This window comes from Anser anser (assembly GCF_964211835.1).
Source record: "Anser anser genome assembly, chromosome: 1".
Taxonomy (NCBI): Eukaryota; Metazoa; Chordata; class Aves; order Anseriformes; family Anatidae; genus Anser; species Anser anser.
Window position 1 is genome coordinate 41218944 of NC_139720.1, and position 17274 is coordinate 41236217.

A 17274-nucleotide genomic window follows, 5' to 3' on the forward strand; every position below is an offset into this window, starting at 1 on the left:
AGTCCAGCATTTAAAACACTGAATACATTTTACATACAACAGATGCCTATGCAAGTATGTTTTTTTCAGCACGCACTTTTTCCCTCCCTGCACATTCTCTGTTGGCACTACTAGTCACACTAGTTCTTCTTGTTTGATTTGATTGTATGTATGTAAGGTGCTTTTTACTTGTTCAGTATTATTTTTCTCAACAAAACCATACAAGAATCCAACAATGTTAAAACATCCACAAAAAACAGAAAGAGAAAAGCCTACCAAAGTAATGTCAAGTCACATAATTCTGCTAACTCATTCACCATACATCTCTAAAAAATCTTAGAGCTGTTGATTCTGGCTTCTGAAAAAGCAATTGTGGCAGAGAATGTGAAAGTAGAAAACCCAGCAATGCTGCAATGTATTTTGTACAACTACTAACGTTCCAGAAAGGAACTACTGACTAGTTTCCAACAGCAGAACTAAAGACAAATGGTCATGATTTGCACTCAAATCACACAGTGAGGTGTAGATACTACACTGACTTTTCCAATAGGAAAACATTGGAGAAACTGAAAGCTATTCTTTAGAAAAGAAAGCAACTCAAACGGTAAATTGTCATGTAATGACAGATAGCCATATGTGCTCTTAGTATTTTTTTTTTTAAATATCCATTTCCATGCCAAAAATAGATGATTGCTTAAACATTTTTTCTCCCCATGAGGTATGTGGAAGCATAGAACCACCAACGTTGCCCGTGTTCAGAAGATTATTCTAAGATGACAAGCTCGAATCTGACACAGTAATAGAATTTATAATAATACACTATTTAGAATAATAAACTTCTGTTCTCACAACTTTGCCATCTAGAGAATGAAAAAAACAGTACCTTTACAATGAGCATATGGCATAGTCATTACATAATCCTCTCCCCTGTTTAGGAATGTTAGCCGTCCTTCTCCATCTAGTATGGCAGATAATGAATTCCCTGAAATTCAAACAGAGAAACACATTTCACACCCTGCAGCAAGATGACAGTCAACATTTCCTAGTAAGTGAGCAACAGAATTAAAAACATCAGTATACTTAGCACTGCAATATATGCTGTCTGGTGAAGCCACCATAATACACATTATCACCAATTAAAAATTAAAATATTGTAAAATAGAAATTAAAATTCTAAAGACCACTAGTAAAAACTTTGTAAGACAAGTATAATACAATGATCAAAACCCTGATTCTTCTGAAAGTCTTCCTTCATCCACAAAACACAACTCATTTGCACTGCTTTTACACTCCTCAGTAAAAGTACAACCAAAAAAAACCCCAACCAACCAAAACAAAACTCCCCCATCACACTACTTACCATAGAATTTTGATTTGGCCAGAATGCTACCACTAAGGCAAAAACCATCTTTGCGGTTGCTAACATAGAAGGCAGATATTGGAGGATGATGGGATACCTGTTGAAAAAAAAATTTATTTGAAAAAACAAAACAAAACAAAAAAACAGGCAATGTAATACAAACCTTGAGCTAATACAGACAGAATGCAAAATTCAAGTTGTACACAATAGAATACAATTAATATTAGATGTGACTATAATCTTTAGAGATAAAAATCACACATTTAAATCAATTTTAATAGTTAACTAATACCTGACTTGTTCTAGAGGAAGACAGAACAGAAATGCTAGAAACACCTTTCTCTCTGTCTAAGAACTATGCTCATCAGAAGAGGTTTTAGGATACTATGCATCCATATAAATACTGACACATCATTTGTCTAGCACAAAAAGGTCTAACTCATTTATTTTTCTTAAAAATGTTTGTGCTGGTTATGGCAGCTACCTGTTCTGCAATGTAAAAAGTCTTGCTATTCGTCCTGGGATGAATCCACATGCAGCGGAAAGTCTCACCAAGTATAGGATTGTACGGCTTTTTTAATCCCTAAACAGAAACAGAACAGACAGTAACCATACAATGCAGGTAGAGAACTCGCAGAATAATTTACCAGTCTGTCACTGAAGATTAGAAAAAAAAAAAGCATAACACATGGGCTAAAGCACATTGTACCTGATTTTGACATTTGAATATTATGCTCAGTTATTCTATTCTTCAAACTAAGGAAACTAGCACATAAATCTGTGTATCTGCTACGCCATTCCAGGCTAGAATTTAAGCAAAAAGAATTTAAGAATTGTTGCAGAATTACTATAGACATTTTGCTTGAAGTTGGGTAGTAAGCAGTCTTGTCTTTGAATACTACTTCCTGCCAACTTAATCTTAAAGAATATTTAGTATACAGCTATTTCCACAGTAGTGGAAATATTACTCCTCCAACCATACCATGCTATCACTGAAGAACACAGAAATGGCTCGACTTTATGTCAAAACGTTTAATTATATTTCCACTTCAAAGCACAGTTGAACACAGTCTTTTAAGCATAGGTAGGGACCAAAAAAGGTCCACAATGCATTTGCACAAATAATGAAGACTTAACCTTGCTTTAAAAAAAAAAAAAGCATAATAATATAATGAAATAAAAACTCCAGCACATCCCCAAGCCCTCAAACTAGACACAACCTCTAAAGTAAAGACAAAATAATATGTGAAAAAACACCTTTGGTTTTTTGTAGAATCCAGACAGATACCACTTCACTACTTTTTTCATGCGGTTGTAAGCATTCTCTTCAAGAGCAGCTCTACGAAACATACAGAAAGTACAGATCAAATATCAGTATTGTTTCAATTATAACACTATTTAATTTATTAGCTTTAATAATAAACTATTTAATTTATTATAACACTATTTAATTTATTAGCTTTCTTTAAGCAGGTAAATAAATTCTAAAGCTTAATGGAATTTAACAATTTTTTAAAAAAGGCTAACTGGTACTGTTCTACCATTATAGATATGCATTCCAGAGAAAGAAAAGGAAAAAATAACAATTTTGAAAATTCTTCCAATCAGTCTCCAAAAGCTGCAACAGAAATGTTTGCTACACAATTGCTATTAAATTACTAAGAGGGAACAGACTTCAAAATGTACCATATAAGCTCTTAGGCCATTCATTTTCAGAACACAAGGGCATTTGACAATTGATCTATTGTCAGGCAAGCATTCAGACTAAGCAGTCGATGATGTTGTTTAAGTAGACCACGCCAAGCAACAAAGACTTAGGGATCTCACTGCTATCTCATTTCAGCTTAAAAAAAGAAAAGAAAGAAAACCAGAGAGAGGATTGACTCACTCGGAGAGGAAATCTGCATGGTAGTAGTAATCAGACAGCTTGTCAAGGAAAGAACGAGGTTCCAAGATAAACGTAGGCAGTACAACCTTGGACAAGTCCATTCCCGGACGGACTTGCTTCAGCAATGTCCAGATCAGACTTTTGTTTTCTTCTGACACTACTTCTGTCTGAGCAGCCTCCCCCGCCTAGGATGAATGAGAAACTGCTTAGAGAAAGGAGAATGAAAATAATCCTCCAAGAGACAGGTCAGTCAACACATTCTAAAGATGCAGTAAGAATGAAAAACAGATACTCGAAATGCTCAGAGAAGTAGAAAAAACAAGTTGCTATAAATACACTTCAGATGCATATTTAGTGTAGGATGCTAGATTTACTATTCAGCATTAAAATCTGCATTTGTTTTTATCAGCCCTGAAACAGAAAAAAAATGAGATATTGTTCAAAAATGCTCCCTTAGCCCTTTCCTAGACATCAAGGACATTTTTCTGTGTTCTCACACATGGGATTTATATAGCAAAGGGCTGTTCATTCTGTCATCTTTTCCCCACTGTAAACATTGTTATATTTATGCTTTTCACTACCTTGACCAGTCAATAGTATCAGCAGTTTTCCTCAAAGAAAACCACTGCTTAGGGGTAAGTAAGCAAAAACAGCAGCCACACACAAATACGCTCTTTTTTGTCCAAGGAGATATTCTTCCTTAGAGTCTCTGAAATGTAAAATCAAGGGCTGTAGGAAAAACATCCCTCTTTACAGAACAGTTCTAAAACGCATATAACAAGAATTCACTGTCATCTTGAACTCCTCAGCTTTTCTTAAACCATTGCTTCTTCTAGAAACAATACTGGAAAGCAACAAAGCACAAAGTTTATACATATGGTAGATACAGGTGTGTGTGTGTATATATAATATATAAAACGAGCATTAGGTAATAACTCATACTTAGCACTTGAGAAAAGGAGAGAGATTTTAAGTAAGTTCATCTCAATTTCTTCTTCTTCAATTTTTAGTATCTTTATAGCAAGTAAAACATCCAAATCCCTCTCGCATTTGGTTGTGTAGGTGTGTAAGACTATCTGCAGAAGTGGAACAGAAACTTTGGGCATCACAATAGAATGCAAGGGGAACATCAGAAACACAGCAAGCCTTCCACTGAATTCTGTAAACTCCATGGCTGCTTAACTCCTCTCTTGCAATAAAAAAATAGAGGTGTCAGCTTGCAATAAAATCTTCAACCTGAAGATTTTTACTTGAAGAAAAAAAAAAACACAGCAAAGCAGGAGTTAATAAAAAACAGAAATAGTAACAAAAGGATGGGCAGATATGGTCAACTTCTGCTGCAGGTGGCCCTTTCAAAATGAGCTCCTTTTCTCTGAGGAATACTCCAAATAATCTCATTATCTTTCTTACAGACTCAGAAGCACTGAAGTGATGTAGCAGAGCAGAACAATGGTGGACAGATTTTTTTCCCTCAGTATTGTTGAGAATATGAAAGGCAGTCCTGTAAGTCAGCTCTCAAATACAGCGTGCCCCTTAAAATATCAGCTTCCATTTGGCAAAGCAGCCTGCTCAGTACATAAACAGCACTTTTACCTCCCCAAGTTCTTCATGACTTTGTTCCAAATACGTAGTTTCCTTGATATCAATTGGTTCTGGATCAACATAAGAATCATCCTGTCGCTCTGATGTGTCGCTGTCGCTTTCTTCGCTTTTCCCCAATCCGTCATTATCAGATTCGTCATGATCATGATCATTTTCCTTATCAGATTTATCAGAGTACATATCCTGGTCTTTAAAGTGATGCCTTTCAATTTCACTGTCATTTAACCTACACAAAATAAAAGCTAAATGAAATTTTTAGCTCCACACAATAATCTCGTGTTTCCTGATAAAAAAAACAACCACCACCACCAAAAACAAACAAAACCCAAACAAACAAAAAAAAAACCAACATGATAAAAGTACCAGTATCAACCCTGGTCTGGCAGCAATGTCAAACTTGCTTTGCTGGAAACATACAGCATGCAGTGATCTCACTGAACTGTTAAATGCACCAAGGTCAGTTTGCTTTTATATTTAACTACTATATTCTCAAACTCTGATTAATAAGGAGGGGAAGAGACTCTCCACTGGAGACGAAGAAAGATAAAGTGAAGAGGGAATTCCATAACTGAAGTGATACTTCACACGAGGCACTAATTGGTAGGTAGAGAATAACACCTCCTTTCCCACATTAAGGCAGTATAAATAAATAATGATTTTCAACTCCTCATTAACTGCCCAACACACTTCCTTCTGCAGGTTACGCAGTTGTTCCCAGGAAGGCTGAGGCACCCTCTGCTGTGACTTCATCAAAAAATGTAAAAGGCTAGCTCTCAGCTGAAGCTAAAATGCTTTCACCTTTTCTCCCTTTCCTGCCTACCCTGTTAAAACTACGCCTGCAGTTTTTATTGCTTAGTTAGTTAAGCACACCGAACACTCTTACAGTATGCTACATCCAAAGATCTACTTAATTAAACTATTAGTCTTAATTAGACTTAGCAGATGTAGCTAATTGCTCTAATCATAATTGGGGCCAGCTGATGATATTAAACCATTATTCACAACCAGAGACCTCCAGCTGAGTTGTACACAGAAGTTTTATTGTTTCCATGAGACAGGGGAAGGAGTAAAACTCTACCTGGGCAAAACACTGCACGGTCATCTTGACAGGGCCTTGAATCTGGACTGGAAGCAAGTTTGCCTTTTCTCAGCTTTTCTAAAACTACCTATGCCAGAAAAAAAGTGCATTTCTCCTTATGCATGCCTTTACCTCTGTCTCAAATACAGGAGTGTACTCTTAACAGCGGTATAAAAGTCCTGCCCGACCAGAACAGACATAAGCAGCTAAATCTTCGTGTATGAGGGATTATTCAAAGTGAATTTATGTCAGTCTGAAAGGACACTGAACTGGTGGAAGATCATTGAGAAAAACTGTGCAAAGCCCAACCTTCAAACCCAATTATGTCAAATAAAGGACTAAATCTTTTATATGTTTCTAATGCACTTTGATGCCACAACTGAAGCGTTTGAAAGCACCACGCATTCACCATGATTGTTATTGATGTATTTTCACAAAAGCTTACGTTCCCCAAAATTTGGCTGAAAGCATTTATTGAAATGAACAGGGAGTTCGTTATTCACGGGCACTCAAACATTTGATACCAGGTAATAACAGACGATTTCAACTTTTGTTTAATTTAGTAATAGGCTGACTGAAGCACTAGTGACCCTTCTGATGATTCAAAGCTGAGACATAACTAAAACCATTTAAATAACATTAGCATTATTCATACTTTAACCAAAGAACAGCAACTTATATTCATATCAGCCTACTTTTGTCACACAAACTAAACTTTTTTTTTTCATGTGAAGCAAGCAAGATAGACCAAGTTCAGGATAAATAAAATTAAACTTTAACAGTTTAACTGAGTACTTCAACTTATTGATGTAATAAGCAACTTTGAGTTCCTTGGGCCAAGCTGCCCTCTGTATCTGCTTTGCACAAAATAAATATATTTTTTTCATTTTACCCACATATTAAAAAAAAAAAAAGTACAAATAAGGCATATAAAGAGAACTCAGGAGCAAAAGGAACTACAGCCTTAAAAGAGATCCTCCCTTTGGAGAAGTGAAGTTATTGCTACAAGGTTCTGCCAGAAGAACAACCAGGTTTAGTGATTCATTTACTTACGGTAAGTTTTCTCCACTGTTTAAGTTGTTAGCACGAAGCAGACCATAGAAAGAGACATGAGCACTGTCTGATGAAGAGTTCAAATCATGTTCTTTACCTTCCCTAATCATCGTACGTTTAAGGAGACTTGAACATTTCAAAGCCAGCTCCAAAGCATCCATCCAACACCTGCCTAAAGACAAATTTATTATTATATGAAAATTAAGGATTTAACTGAACTGTACAACTTCCGTTTCCTAAATTCACAATCCTTTTGAGTCTGTTTACATTACCCTTTGAAGACACACTTTGGAGCTGTTCTATGTTACGTGTACTGGATTTTATGGCCTAGCAGGGGCAAAACAACTCACAACCACCCAGCTCTGGTACAAGAGATGTTTCAGGGCAGGCCAAGCAAGATAAATCATGATTCAGTTACAGCATATTCTAGCATTTCTTCCTTAATGCAAGTATGGCTCCATTAAGGCCCTGACTGCTGAATTTCTCCAAACTTGCCTGCAGCCACGCTCTACTTTTGAAGACTAAGTAACTGTGTCACTTAGCACAGGTTTTTTTTAGCGTAATACAATAACAATATGGAAAAGAACTTTAATAGCATATAAATGCCATTTCAATATTGGATTTTTTTTTTAAAGCATGTTTTATCCTCTCATCTCTTCATTTCCCTGTATGTAATCAATTTTCCAAAGTAGTAGTTTTTCATAAACAATAAAAAATAAAAGCATTTAAAGTTAAAAAATGAAGACAGTACAGTTTTACACTTAACAATGAATTACAAGTATATAATCCCAACATATTACTTCTATTTCTCTTCAATACACTACATTTAAAAATAATTATGTATTGATTTGAAGGCAAATAGTCTTACTTTTAAGGTCTTCAGGGACCTTATGTTTAATTATCATTAGAAGAAAAGCAGCTGTTAAGAAGGTTACACAAGTCTTAAACTGCTTCCATTTTGTAACCTTTCAAGGTGGCTGCACCAATATTAACCACCACCTTTCCTCAGTGATGGTGTTAAAAACCTACATTTAGAGGGAGCTCTTAATACTAAAACTCTGCAAAACTGTTGCGTTTTAAAACACACAAATACTTTCAACACAAATAAAATACATCCACATTTGCATTTTTGAAAGCAATTAGCTTGAAAATTTAGGCATAAATTAATGTAATTAAGTCTGAAACTACCTCTTCCCCCTCCTCAACCCAGCCACAGCAGGGAAACTGCAAGGAGCTCAGGGACAATTTATTCAGTTCAGCCTTCTTTAGTGACCACGAAAAACTGCCAGTAACAACCGAAAGTACTAAGCTAAGGGAGACCTTTCGCCAGCACGGAACTACAAGCGCAGTGCTGTAACAGACAGTAAGACAACCGAAACAATCTCTTTCTAATAACTGCCTGCTGTCACGGTGGAAAAATACTGAAGTATCTATTTACCATCTGATTCTGAAGCGGCTCGGATGATCAAATAACTGCTGGGTAATGGCTGAGTTATAGAACCAACTGCTTCACCTTTTGGACCCTTGAAATACACAAAACAAGCAACAGCATCAGACATTTACATTCAGTTTTAGAGTTTATCATTCATGTAATAAGCCGACACACTGCAGGGCTATTTACTGTCACTCAGCAACATCTAATGAAAACATGAATGGAAAGATGAACAGCCCTCTTTTACTGGGTTTCTTCTTCAAAGACTTCATTCTAAGTCTAGCTCCCAATTCAACCCCATTTTAAAGAGAACGGTCGTTGGGACTCAAATAATTTTTGGCGTTTTTTTGTTTTGTTTTTGTAAATCAGACTTGCAATAACAGCTTGGAACCACTCTGCTGATACCATTTACAGCAGAAGGACAAAAGCATCAAAAGGAATGCTATGAGGGGTCACTTTCTGGTGAACCTCACCTTCATGGACTGCAGATGGGTACAGAGAGATCACATGGCTGAAAAGGTAAGTTTGAAAACAAAAGACACACCTGTGGGGCGATTTAAGGGAGTTGACCAACGCTGTCTAGCAGAAGGCCCCGCATTTTTAAGGTTGCTAACTCTTCCCCCTCTGGTCCTCATTCCCTCTTGATGAGGGCAGAGATCCCTACCAATTCCTGAGAAGATGCCTTGGTTCAGAAAATGTATAAAGACATAAGGACAAGCCAAACCACTGCAGAGAGCAGGCGGCCCTCCTCCATGATCCACTTCATGCTTATTTTGCATGAGAATGCGTTGGGTATCTCAGCAGCATCTTATGCTCCAGCACTGCATGACTTTTGCCTGTCTTTAGATATGAGTCAATGACATTTGATGAGACATCAATTGATATTTAAATAAAAATGGAGATAACTGCACCCACCCAAACACTACGTATTGCTACAGGAACCCACTCTTCCTTTCTTCCTCCTTCTTTCCTTGCAACCTCTCTACCACCTGATAGTCAATTCCAAAAAATATTTAGGTGCCCAAATGTATTTAGATGCCTAACTGCAGACTTGATATTTAAAAGAAAAAATAAAGAAAGAAAGGATGATGCCCAGGCCCATAAAAGACATGTAGATGCTTAAGTCCCTCTATAAAGAGAATCAGCAGGACATCGTGACATTGAGTTCAACCAAAAGAAACACAGAGGATGTCAAACACCGAAGTTTAGTTTTCACTATTAAGTTTTTCACATTCAGAATTTAAAAAATAAATCCCAAAGACCCTTCTATTTTTGTCAAGCTTTGCTTTGAAATAAAATACTAAGCAATCATTTTAAAGCCCCTTCAAAAACTTTTACCCACGGGAACATTAAAGTTACTGATAGGCAAAGAGGGCTGTACTGAACACACTTGAAGCTATTGTTGACAGCTGGGTTAAGCCTGCCTAACACATGAGTTATCATACTTTGGTCTTGATTGATTTCCCTACAGAAGCCTAATGAAAAGCCAGTACGAGACTTGGAAGAGGGAATTTGAAAGCCAGCAGAAGTTTTGAGCAAAAGCAGAGAACAGCAGATATTTTAGGAGCAAGCATATGGAACAGCCAGAACGTTTCTGAGGGTGAGAGGCAGCTAACGAGGAGTCTTGGTGGTGCTTAAATACCAATGCACACAAGCTAGTGCTGGTGTAAATGATGTTCAGAAACTTCTGAATAAGACAGAGTAGAAGCAACCCAGGTGTTAAAAGCGAGATGCTATGTTACAGTCTCCCTTCAGAGCAAGAGGAAAGGTGCACCTATGCCAAGTGGTTGGTGAAGTGGCAACGTGAGGGTTAGGAGTTAAGGAGAACCATGAGACAACACCATGCAGAGCACGCCTCGTCTCGAGGGCGGGCCACTAAGGACCTGACACGCTGTGGGAGGCAAGGGAGAGGTTTCGCTGGGCCCTGGGGGACAGAAGGGGTGGGAGCGGTCCTGTGGTGCTGCACAAAGGGGATGGCACGATGCTACGGCACTGCGGCTGCACCAGCGCCGCGCCAAGGCCTCAGCCACCAGAAGGCCTCAGAACTGCCAGACTAGAGGGCACAAAGGGCAGCGCTCTGCCCCCATGAGAACTTCATTTAGGGTTATACTGGGGGCCTACAGGGTGCATTACTCACTCCGTACCAAACAACTGAAACTTAGAGATGAAGTTTTTTTGTTGTTTGTTTTTGTTTTTTGGAGAAACCTATACTCCCCTAGGTGCTGGGACAATGCAACAATTAAAACTGAGTTAATAATTTGACTAAACAAATAACTAGGTTGACTTATTTTGGAGTAACTGCTTGTGCATTATGATTTTCTTTATTTGATTAATGTTTCAAGAGCACTGGACATTTTTCTTTGGTATCACTCATCGTGATTTCAAAATCAGTTTTCAGTATATTAATGTTCTGTACAGGAGAGACAGTTAGTTTCTATTTGTTAGGTGACTTTCTTTGAACTGATTGTACAAGTACTCCAATGCAAAGTAAAGGGCAAGCTAAAAGTTCCACCAGATTAAAGGAAAACTTTGAAGTTTTCTTTCTGCAGAATACTCATGCCAGCAAAACTCAAGTACCATGAACATTCATAGAAAACAGCAAAATTAGATAAGCAGTCACACTTATATAAATCTATTTATGAAAATTTATTTGTGGTGGCTTTCCTAGTTATTAATCTTAGAAAAGTGAGATGGCATCAGGACTTGGGATGTGAGGAAGAAAGAACAAGGTACAGTGCATCGGGTACCTCAGAGCACAGAAGGCCACAACGAATAAGGGAGCACGTTAAGTGACTGGCTGCAAACTACTGCAGACGAGAATTTGCAATCTGCCAGAAGGACACACTATGGGAAGTGCGTTCAAGCAAGAAAATCTCATGCAGTACTTATGACTGTGTAAATATTTCTTGCAATGTCATCGCCCTACACTGATGGCAAACACAACTCATTTTGTCTTAGACTTCTTGCTTGTTCTGGTGTATCTACTCTGTAAATCAGCCAATTGCTATTATGCTCATCGAAGTTTGCCTCACAGTAATAAATCTGTAACTAGGAAGTTATATTTGACAAGGAAAACAAGGCAGAAAGTAGTTTGAAACTTTAAGGCCTCTCATCTAATTAAGTCCAGTAATTCTCAACTGCAAATAGCCATACCAAAATGAACAAACGCCACTCCAGCTCTCAGCACATTTAGAATGGACAATATCAACTTGTTCAGGTTCAAAATTTGACCTACCTTAAAAAAGTAAAAATCTGGAGGGGCATGTCCTCTAAATTCTAAATATCTAGTTAAAAAAACAAACAAATCCATTTCTCATTGCCAAACAATAAAGAAATATAAGACTGATTTGTGATCTTCTGCAGACAGGCCACCACTTTGCAATGTATGTATACAAGATCATAAATAATTAAATCACATTAACAACAAACCTTGTATTTTTGAAAAAGGATATGAAGTTTGTGTTCTGCAAATGTGAGATCACCACTACTTAGTGAAAAGTCTTCCTAAGCAGCATTAAAATTAATCAAATGGAACTACAAATGATTTGATGTAAGTTTAGTAGATTTAGATAATACTGATAATGATAGTAATTCAGCAAGAACATCACAAACATCAGGAATAACACTAGCTGACTGACTTCCCAGTTTGATACAAGGAAGAAACAAAAACAATGCAGCATATTCTCCAGATGTAGCAGCACCACGTATATAAGATTCATAAGAATATCAGTCGTAAGATACAATCTCACAACTAGTACTTGTATTACGATGTATGTTGCAGAGATAATAATTAATTTATTATGACAAGGATTCTAATACTGTACAGTAATTTCATCTGAAGCAAGATGTCATTTTAGGAGGTAAATATGTTCACTTGTGCTGCGCTTCCGCACTCCCTCTCCAAACGTAAAAACAAAACAAGGACTACAATTGTTAAGTGAAGTATAAACAATGAGTAATAGTGAACATTAAAATAAAAATGCTTACAAGAAATTGCAATAACTCTTTGCGGTGCAGAACACACTGTGCTTTTCAACACTTGCAGCTAAGAGCTGCTGACAATATTACGCCAAGTATGGCAAAGCAAACAGACATCGGAAGGGAAAGGAAACACCTATCTTTCTAAAATTTAAGCCCAAAACAAACACTACAATTAGCTAACTAGTTGCAATATATGTTGTTATTGTACGAGGAAGCTATTTGAATTTCTACTATTATAAGCAAATTGAACTAGGCTGACATTTTATTACATGAAAATTGGGTTGGAAACTAGGAAATATTTATAACACATCTTGACTCTTTCATTTTTTCAATCACTTTCCTCCTTAATTACTTAGACTGATGCAGAATACAATATCATATACTCATTCCTTCCACTTACATGACTATCAGTGATGTAACGCCTCTTTAATGGCATCCCTCTACACATCATATGTCTGAACTATATAGAGCAGCACAAATCAAACACTTTTTGTGATGAAGAGGACTACGTGTTAAAGTTTTATAGTCAGAATAAACAAACCAAATAGAAGTTATAACAGAAAATGCAGCTCAACTTTTCATTAAGGCTAACTTTACTCTTTGTTGGCTAATATTAGTTACCCATTAAGAACCATACATGCTACCACTAACCTTTATAGCCCATATGGACTGCTCCAAAGGATGAAAAAGTTTGAAACAAAAGCCATCTTTTTTAGAAGGTCTCTCAATGAGTTCACAAGCATTCAGGAGCACTGTTCCTACCCACTGCCCATTCTTGGGGGTTTTGTAAACAAGCAACACTCCTGGTTTCAGCACACACCATAGTTTGGTCCAGCTCTTCAAGGTACCACGAATCTAGAAGATAAATAGTTACAGCTACATCCCAGCGAACCCAGTACTAAAACCGTGCCCTTTAATCAAATGGAAATTAAAATTGAAATTATTATTTTTTATTCCAAGCAGAGTTTACCAAAGTCTATTCAAGTTTATCCATGTTTATCAAAGACAACAAAAAGGTATCATTTCAGTGCTCGTTCTTCTACTCTTTCTTGAGGAACCCTTATTCTGTGAAGTATGGAGATTCATCTGAAACCTTCATGTGTTTTTCTACCTCAAACATATTTTATCGCTAGCATGAGGATACAATAATCTTTGGAAAGAGAGCTTCTCTGAAAACAGGAGATATCTGATAAAAAAAAACAGGATATTCACAAAATAAATCAGATATATTTAAATTTCTTAGATAAAATCTTTCATAAGCAGCTGTTAATATCATCTCACATGTGCTATGTAATATCCTTTTAAGTCCCTGAATTTGCACATCTGATTAGATTGCTTGAATCAGTTTTGTCAACTCTGGGTTTTAGTTTCCTCCGTTTGTAGGACAGAATGCCAACTTGACCTCTGAACAATGTTTTAACCTGATTACATGGACTTTGCAAAAACCTGAGAAACCTCCCAGACAAGCTATTGTTTGGAGCTAAGTATAAAATGGATAAGAGATTTTTTTTTCTTGTACAATTTCCAAGGAATACTGTTAAATGTCTAAGGAATTATGACTGCCATCTTTGACAAATTCATCTCTCACCTTTCGTACAACTATTAGAGGACAGTTAGTTCTTAGAGAGGAAAGGAAAATTACCAGAAATAAACACAAAGAAATAGGTATTCATATATCTAATATGACTTATCCACTTTCACTGCTGGTAACAGATATAACAGGGCTTTAATTCAAAGCGCAAAATAAAAAGGGCAGGCTTGGAATCATAAAGCTAACTCATAAGAAGTTGATAGCTACACATTCAAGATGCACATGACTATGGCCACTGCAATACGTGGGAGTAGGTTCCTCTATTATTCCCGTAGGATGTGAGCACAGAGCCTCTGGGACACAATTAGTATCTGCTGTGTTTGTACAAAAACATTAACAGCAACTAAGAGATCAAGCCTTTTCTATTCTGGTCAGAGAGCAGCAGCTGCTTGATCTTTAACTCAGGTTTCACATTTAGGTTCTGACCTTCAGCCAGTCAGCCATAACAATGACTGATGGGTCTGTGATAGTGCTGAGTAATTCTTTTGTAGCTCTCTTCTTTTCTTCTCTGTAATTCTTCTTTTGAACCTGTAAATATTAATAAAAATATTTACAATGCCACAGACAAAAGCAATTAATCAGAGCTCAAAAAGACATCTACAAATACGAGTTGAGGTAAAACCTGCTAAATTCAATTTGCAAGATAGATAGATATAAGTAGCTTTAAAACACAGTATTTGATCCCAAATTGTAAACAACTATCCCATGCTATATTTCAAAAGCTGCTACCAATGCAATTGAACTCAGATTCTTCTGCAATTTGCTTTTAAGACTGAGGACTGTGAAACTCCTATTAGAATCATGGTGAGGGATGAGATAGACCAAACAAATAGATTAACAAACAACAACCCCCCACTTCCTTTCCTGGTGTAAAGCACAAAACCAAATTTAGAGCCAGATTCTGATTTTTACAGGTACCTTATCTGATCAGTAATTTTTCTCCACCTCTTACTTTCCCTCCCCAGTAGAAATTCAAGGCAACATATATTTCTCTTTTAGTGATAAATAATTTAATGTTTCCCTGACATGGTATTTGCCAAACTGAGGAGTATGGTCTTGTCCCAACACAGGGGTAATAAGTCAGTCAAAAAAAAAATTAAGTACTGCATGCAAGCTCTAACTTTGATATTACAGTTTGTCATTTCATTGCAGGTAATTGTCCTGAGCCCCCTGGCAACCTGTATTATTTTATAAGCTTCTGAGTTACCCTATGATTTTACGCATTCTCAAGGACTACACTATAAAAGTCCATTCTCAAGTAACAGTTCAATGAGATTTGAAAACTGAAGAGAACCAGCAACACTAATTCTCACAATACTCGGATATTCCACAGGGGTCTTCTCACTACTTGGCATTTCTCTTCTCAATAGAAGAATATGGTAAAACTTTGTGCACACGTTTATGGAGATTAATTCACCTTGAGAGACTCTTTTTTGGTAAGCTTGCTTGAAGATAAAGAGATGTCCTTCTCGGAGCCATTGAAAAGCTTGGATTCAGACTGAAATTCACAAAAAGCAGCATAAATAAAATAAATACATGATACGAGGCCATATCACTGTTTCAGGCACTTCTGAAAAAGTGTATAATTATGTTTGTAAGTTTCCCATTCCCAGTTACTCTTTTGCTGTTTCTCCCACTCAATAAAACAACAAAGCCTGTAGCATGAGCTGTTCAACACCTATTTGAGTCATTTTTCATAAAGGTTTTGTTGGAAAGAAGCCTGAAATTACTCCAGAAGCTGAACTATATGCAGTAAATATTTAGCCCACATACCCTGTTACTTGATATGTCACAGTCTTGACTAGGTAGCTATTATTTCAGCAGAGACAAGGTTTTAGGAGAATCCTGGTATTTAAACACAGAAATTGTTCCCATATCTGACATGTGAATCCCAACATCTTCCTAACTTGCAAATTCCTCAAAATCAGTTGCTACGGAGGCACTTACCCTGTGACCCATGAAGGAAAATACAGCCTCTTCAACCCAGAATTCAATCCTCTGTAAGTTACCAGAGCACAACTGACCACTACGACACTTGTTTCTGCTCCTTCCTCCCTAGTTCCATGCTCTGGTTACTCTACAAGTCATCTTAAAGAAGCTCGCTGTGGTGATAGGCAGGGGAAGAAGACTCAAGTTTATTTATGAAACCCAAGTCTTTATTCATGGCAGGACAACATGCTGCCTCAGCACCATGTGATTTCTGCCCCACAGCCTCTCCCCACATCTTGTAAGGTTCAAAGTTTATTTCTTAGGATCTGTTGACGACTAGTTGAAAGGGAACTACAGCCACCAAAGATTCGCCCTGGGACACAGAGCTATTTTTTTTTAAAACAAGAGGAGTCTATCACAGAGTTATCACGTCATTCCTCTTCCAACTCAGAGAACACTGTATAGGTATCCACTATACATAAACTTCAGATAAATTACAGAGTTAAATTTCTTTGTGCACTGAAATGTAAATCTGATGGGCCCAAAGTCCCTGTCTAGTCAAAAAGATAAATCAATATAACCTCCTAAACTGTGTAAATTCAAGGGCAGGTTTCTGAGAACTGCTTCTAAAGCTGTTCAACATTTCTGATTAGTCATTTCAAGTCTCAGACTACAATGCAAAGTTTATTCACTGAATTCCTATAAAATGACAGTCAAAAAAATATTGCAAATTCTGAGAATGCTTAGTTCAATAACAAAAACAGTGCACTTGTGCACTTTTTTTTTTAACGTGCATTGCTTAAACCAAAGAAATGAAAATTAATGATTGGCAAATGAAATAAAACAATCCAACTTTAATGTCACACTTTACAGGAGTATATTTAGATAAAAACATTAACAATAGTGTCAAAAAGATATGTGCAATAAATAGGAAAAAGTAATTCTAACTCAGAATCATTTGGGGTACATGACTTTTTAAGTAATCATTTACCGAAATCATAAGTAAGTAAATGTTCCCTAACTTCGACATTCATCTTGGAAACTGAAGGCCATCTCTTCATTTTGTATTAAAGATCTGTTTTTAACACTCAAAATTTAAGATGAGCATGCATCTTGAAATTTAATTCCTCTGTCTAGATGTTAGAGGATATACCCTACTTTAAATGTAATAAGGGAGGAAGGAAAAATGCTTATCATTGTCAAATAAGAGGTAATGAACTCGTTATGCAAGGTATAATGGAGCAACTTAAGTAAAACATTCATAAATACTCTAGTTGCTCACTAACAGAAAACTAATGCAATCTAAAGTCCATGCATATAAAAGCCCCAAACCAAACTAAGTATCACAGGTTACAGAGACTCATTTCCTCAGTATCAGTTA

General features: G+C 36.8%; 1 protein-coding gene across 6 annotated transcripts in view; it reads right to left on the reverse strand.

Moving 5' to 3' along the window:
• The window catches only part of OSBPL8 (oxysterol binding protein like 8), a 90587-nt gene that overhangs the window by 9802 nt on the left and 63511 nt on the right, over positions 1-17274 (reverse strand). For 5 of the 6 annotated variants that reach the window (XM_083838725.1, XM_083838729.1, XM_083838726.1 and 2 more), the window contains 11 exons: positions 15382-15462; positions 14391-14492; positions 13025-13228; positions 8399-8483; positions 6961-7132; positions 4821-5055; positions 3228-3412; positions 2597-2678; positions 1824-1922; positions 1340-1436; positions 863-961 (listed from right to left, as the gene is read on the reverse strand). In XM_083838725.1, the coding sequence (XP_083694851.1) occupies positions 863-961; positions 1340-1436; positions 1824-1922; positions 2597-2678; positions 3228-3412; positions 4821-5055; positions 6961-7132; positions 8399-8483; positions 13025-13228; positions 14391-14492; positions 15382-15462 (1441 nt within the window). Of the gene's footprint in view, positions 1-862; positions 962-1339; positions 1437-1823; positions 1923-2596; positions 2679-3227; positions 3413-4820; positions 5056-6960; positions 7133-8398; positions 8484-13024; positions 13229-14390; positions 14493-15381; positions 15463-15911; positions 16646-17274 lie in introns of those variants that run through there. The other variant, XM_083838730.1, reaches the window with a different exon arrangement.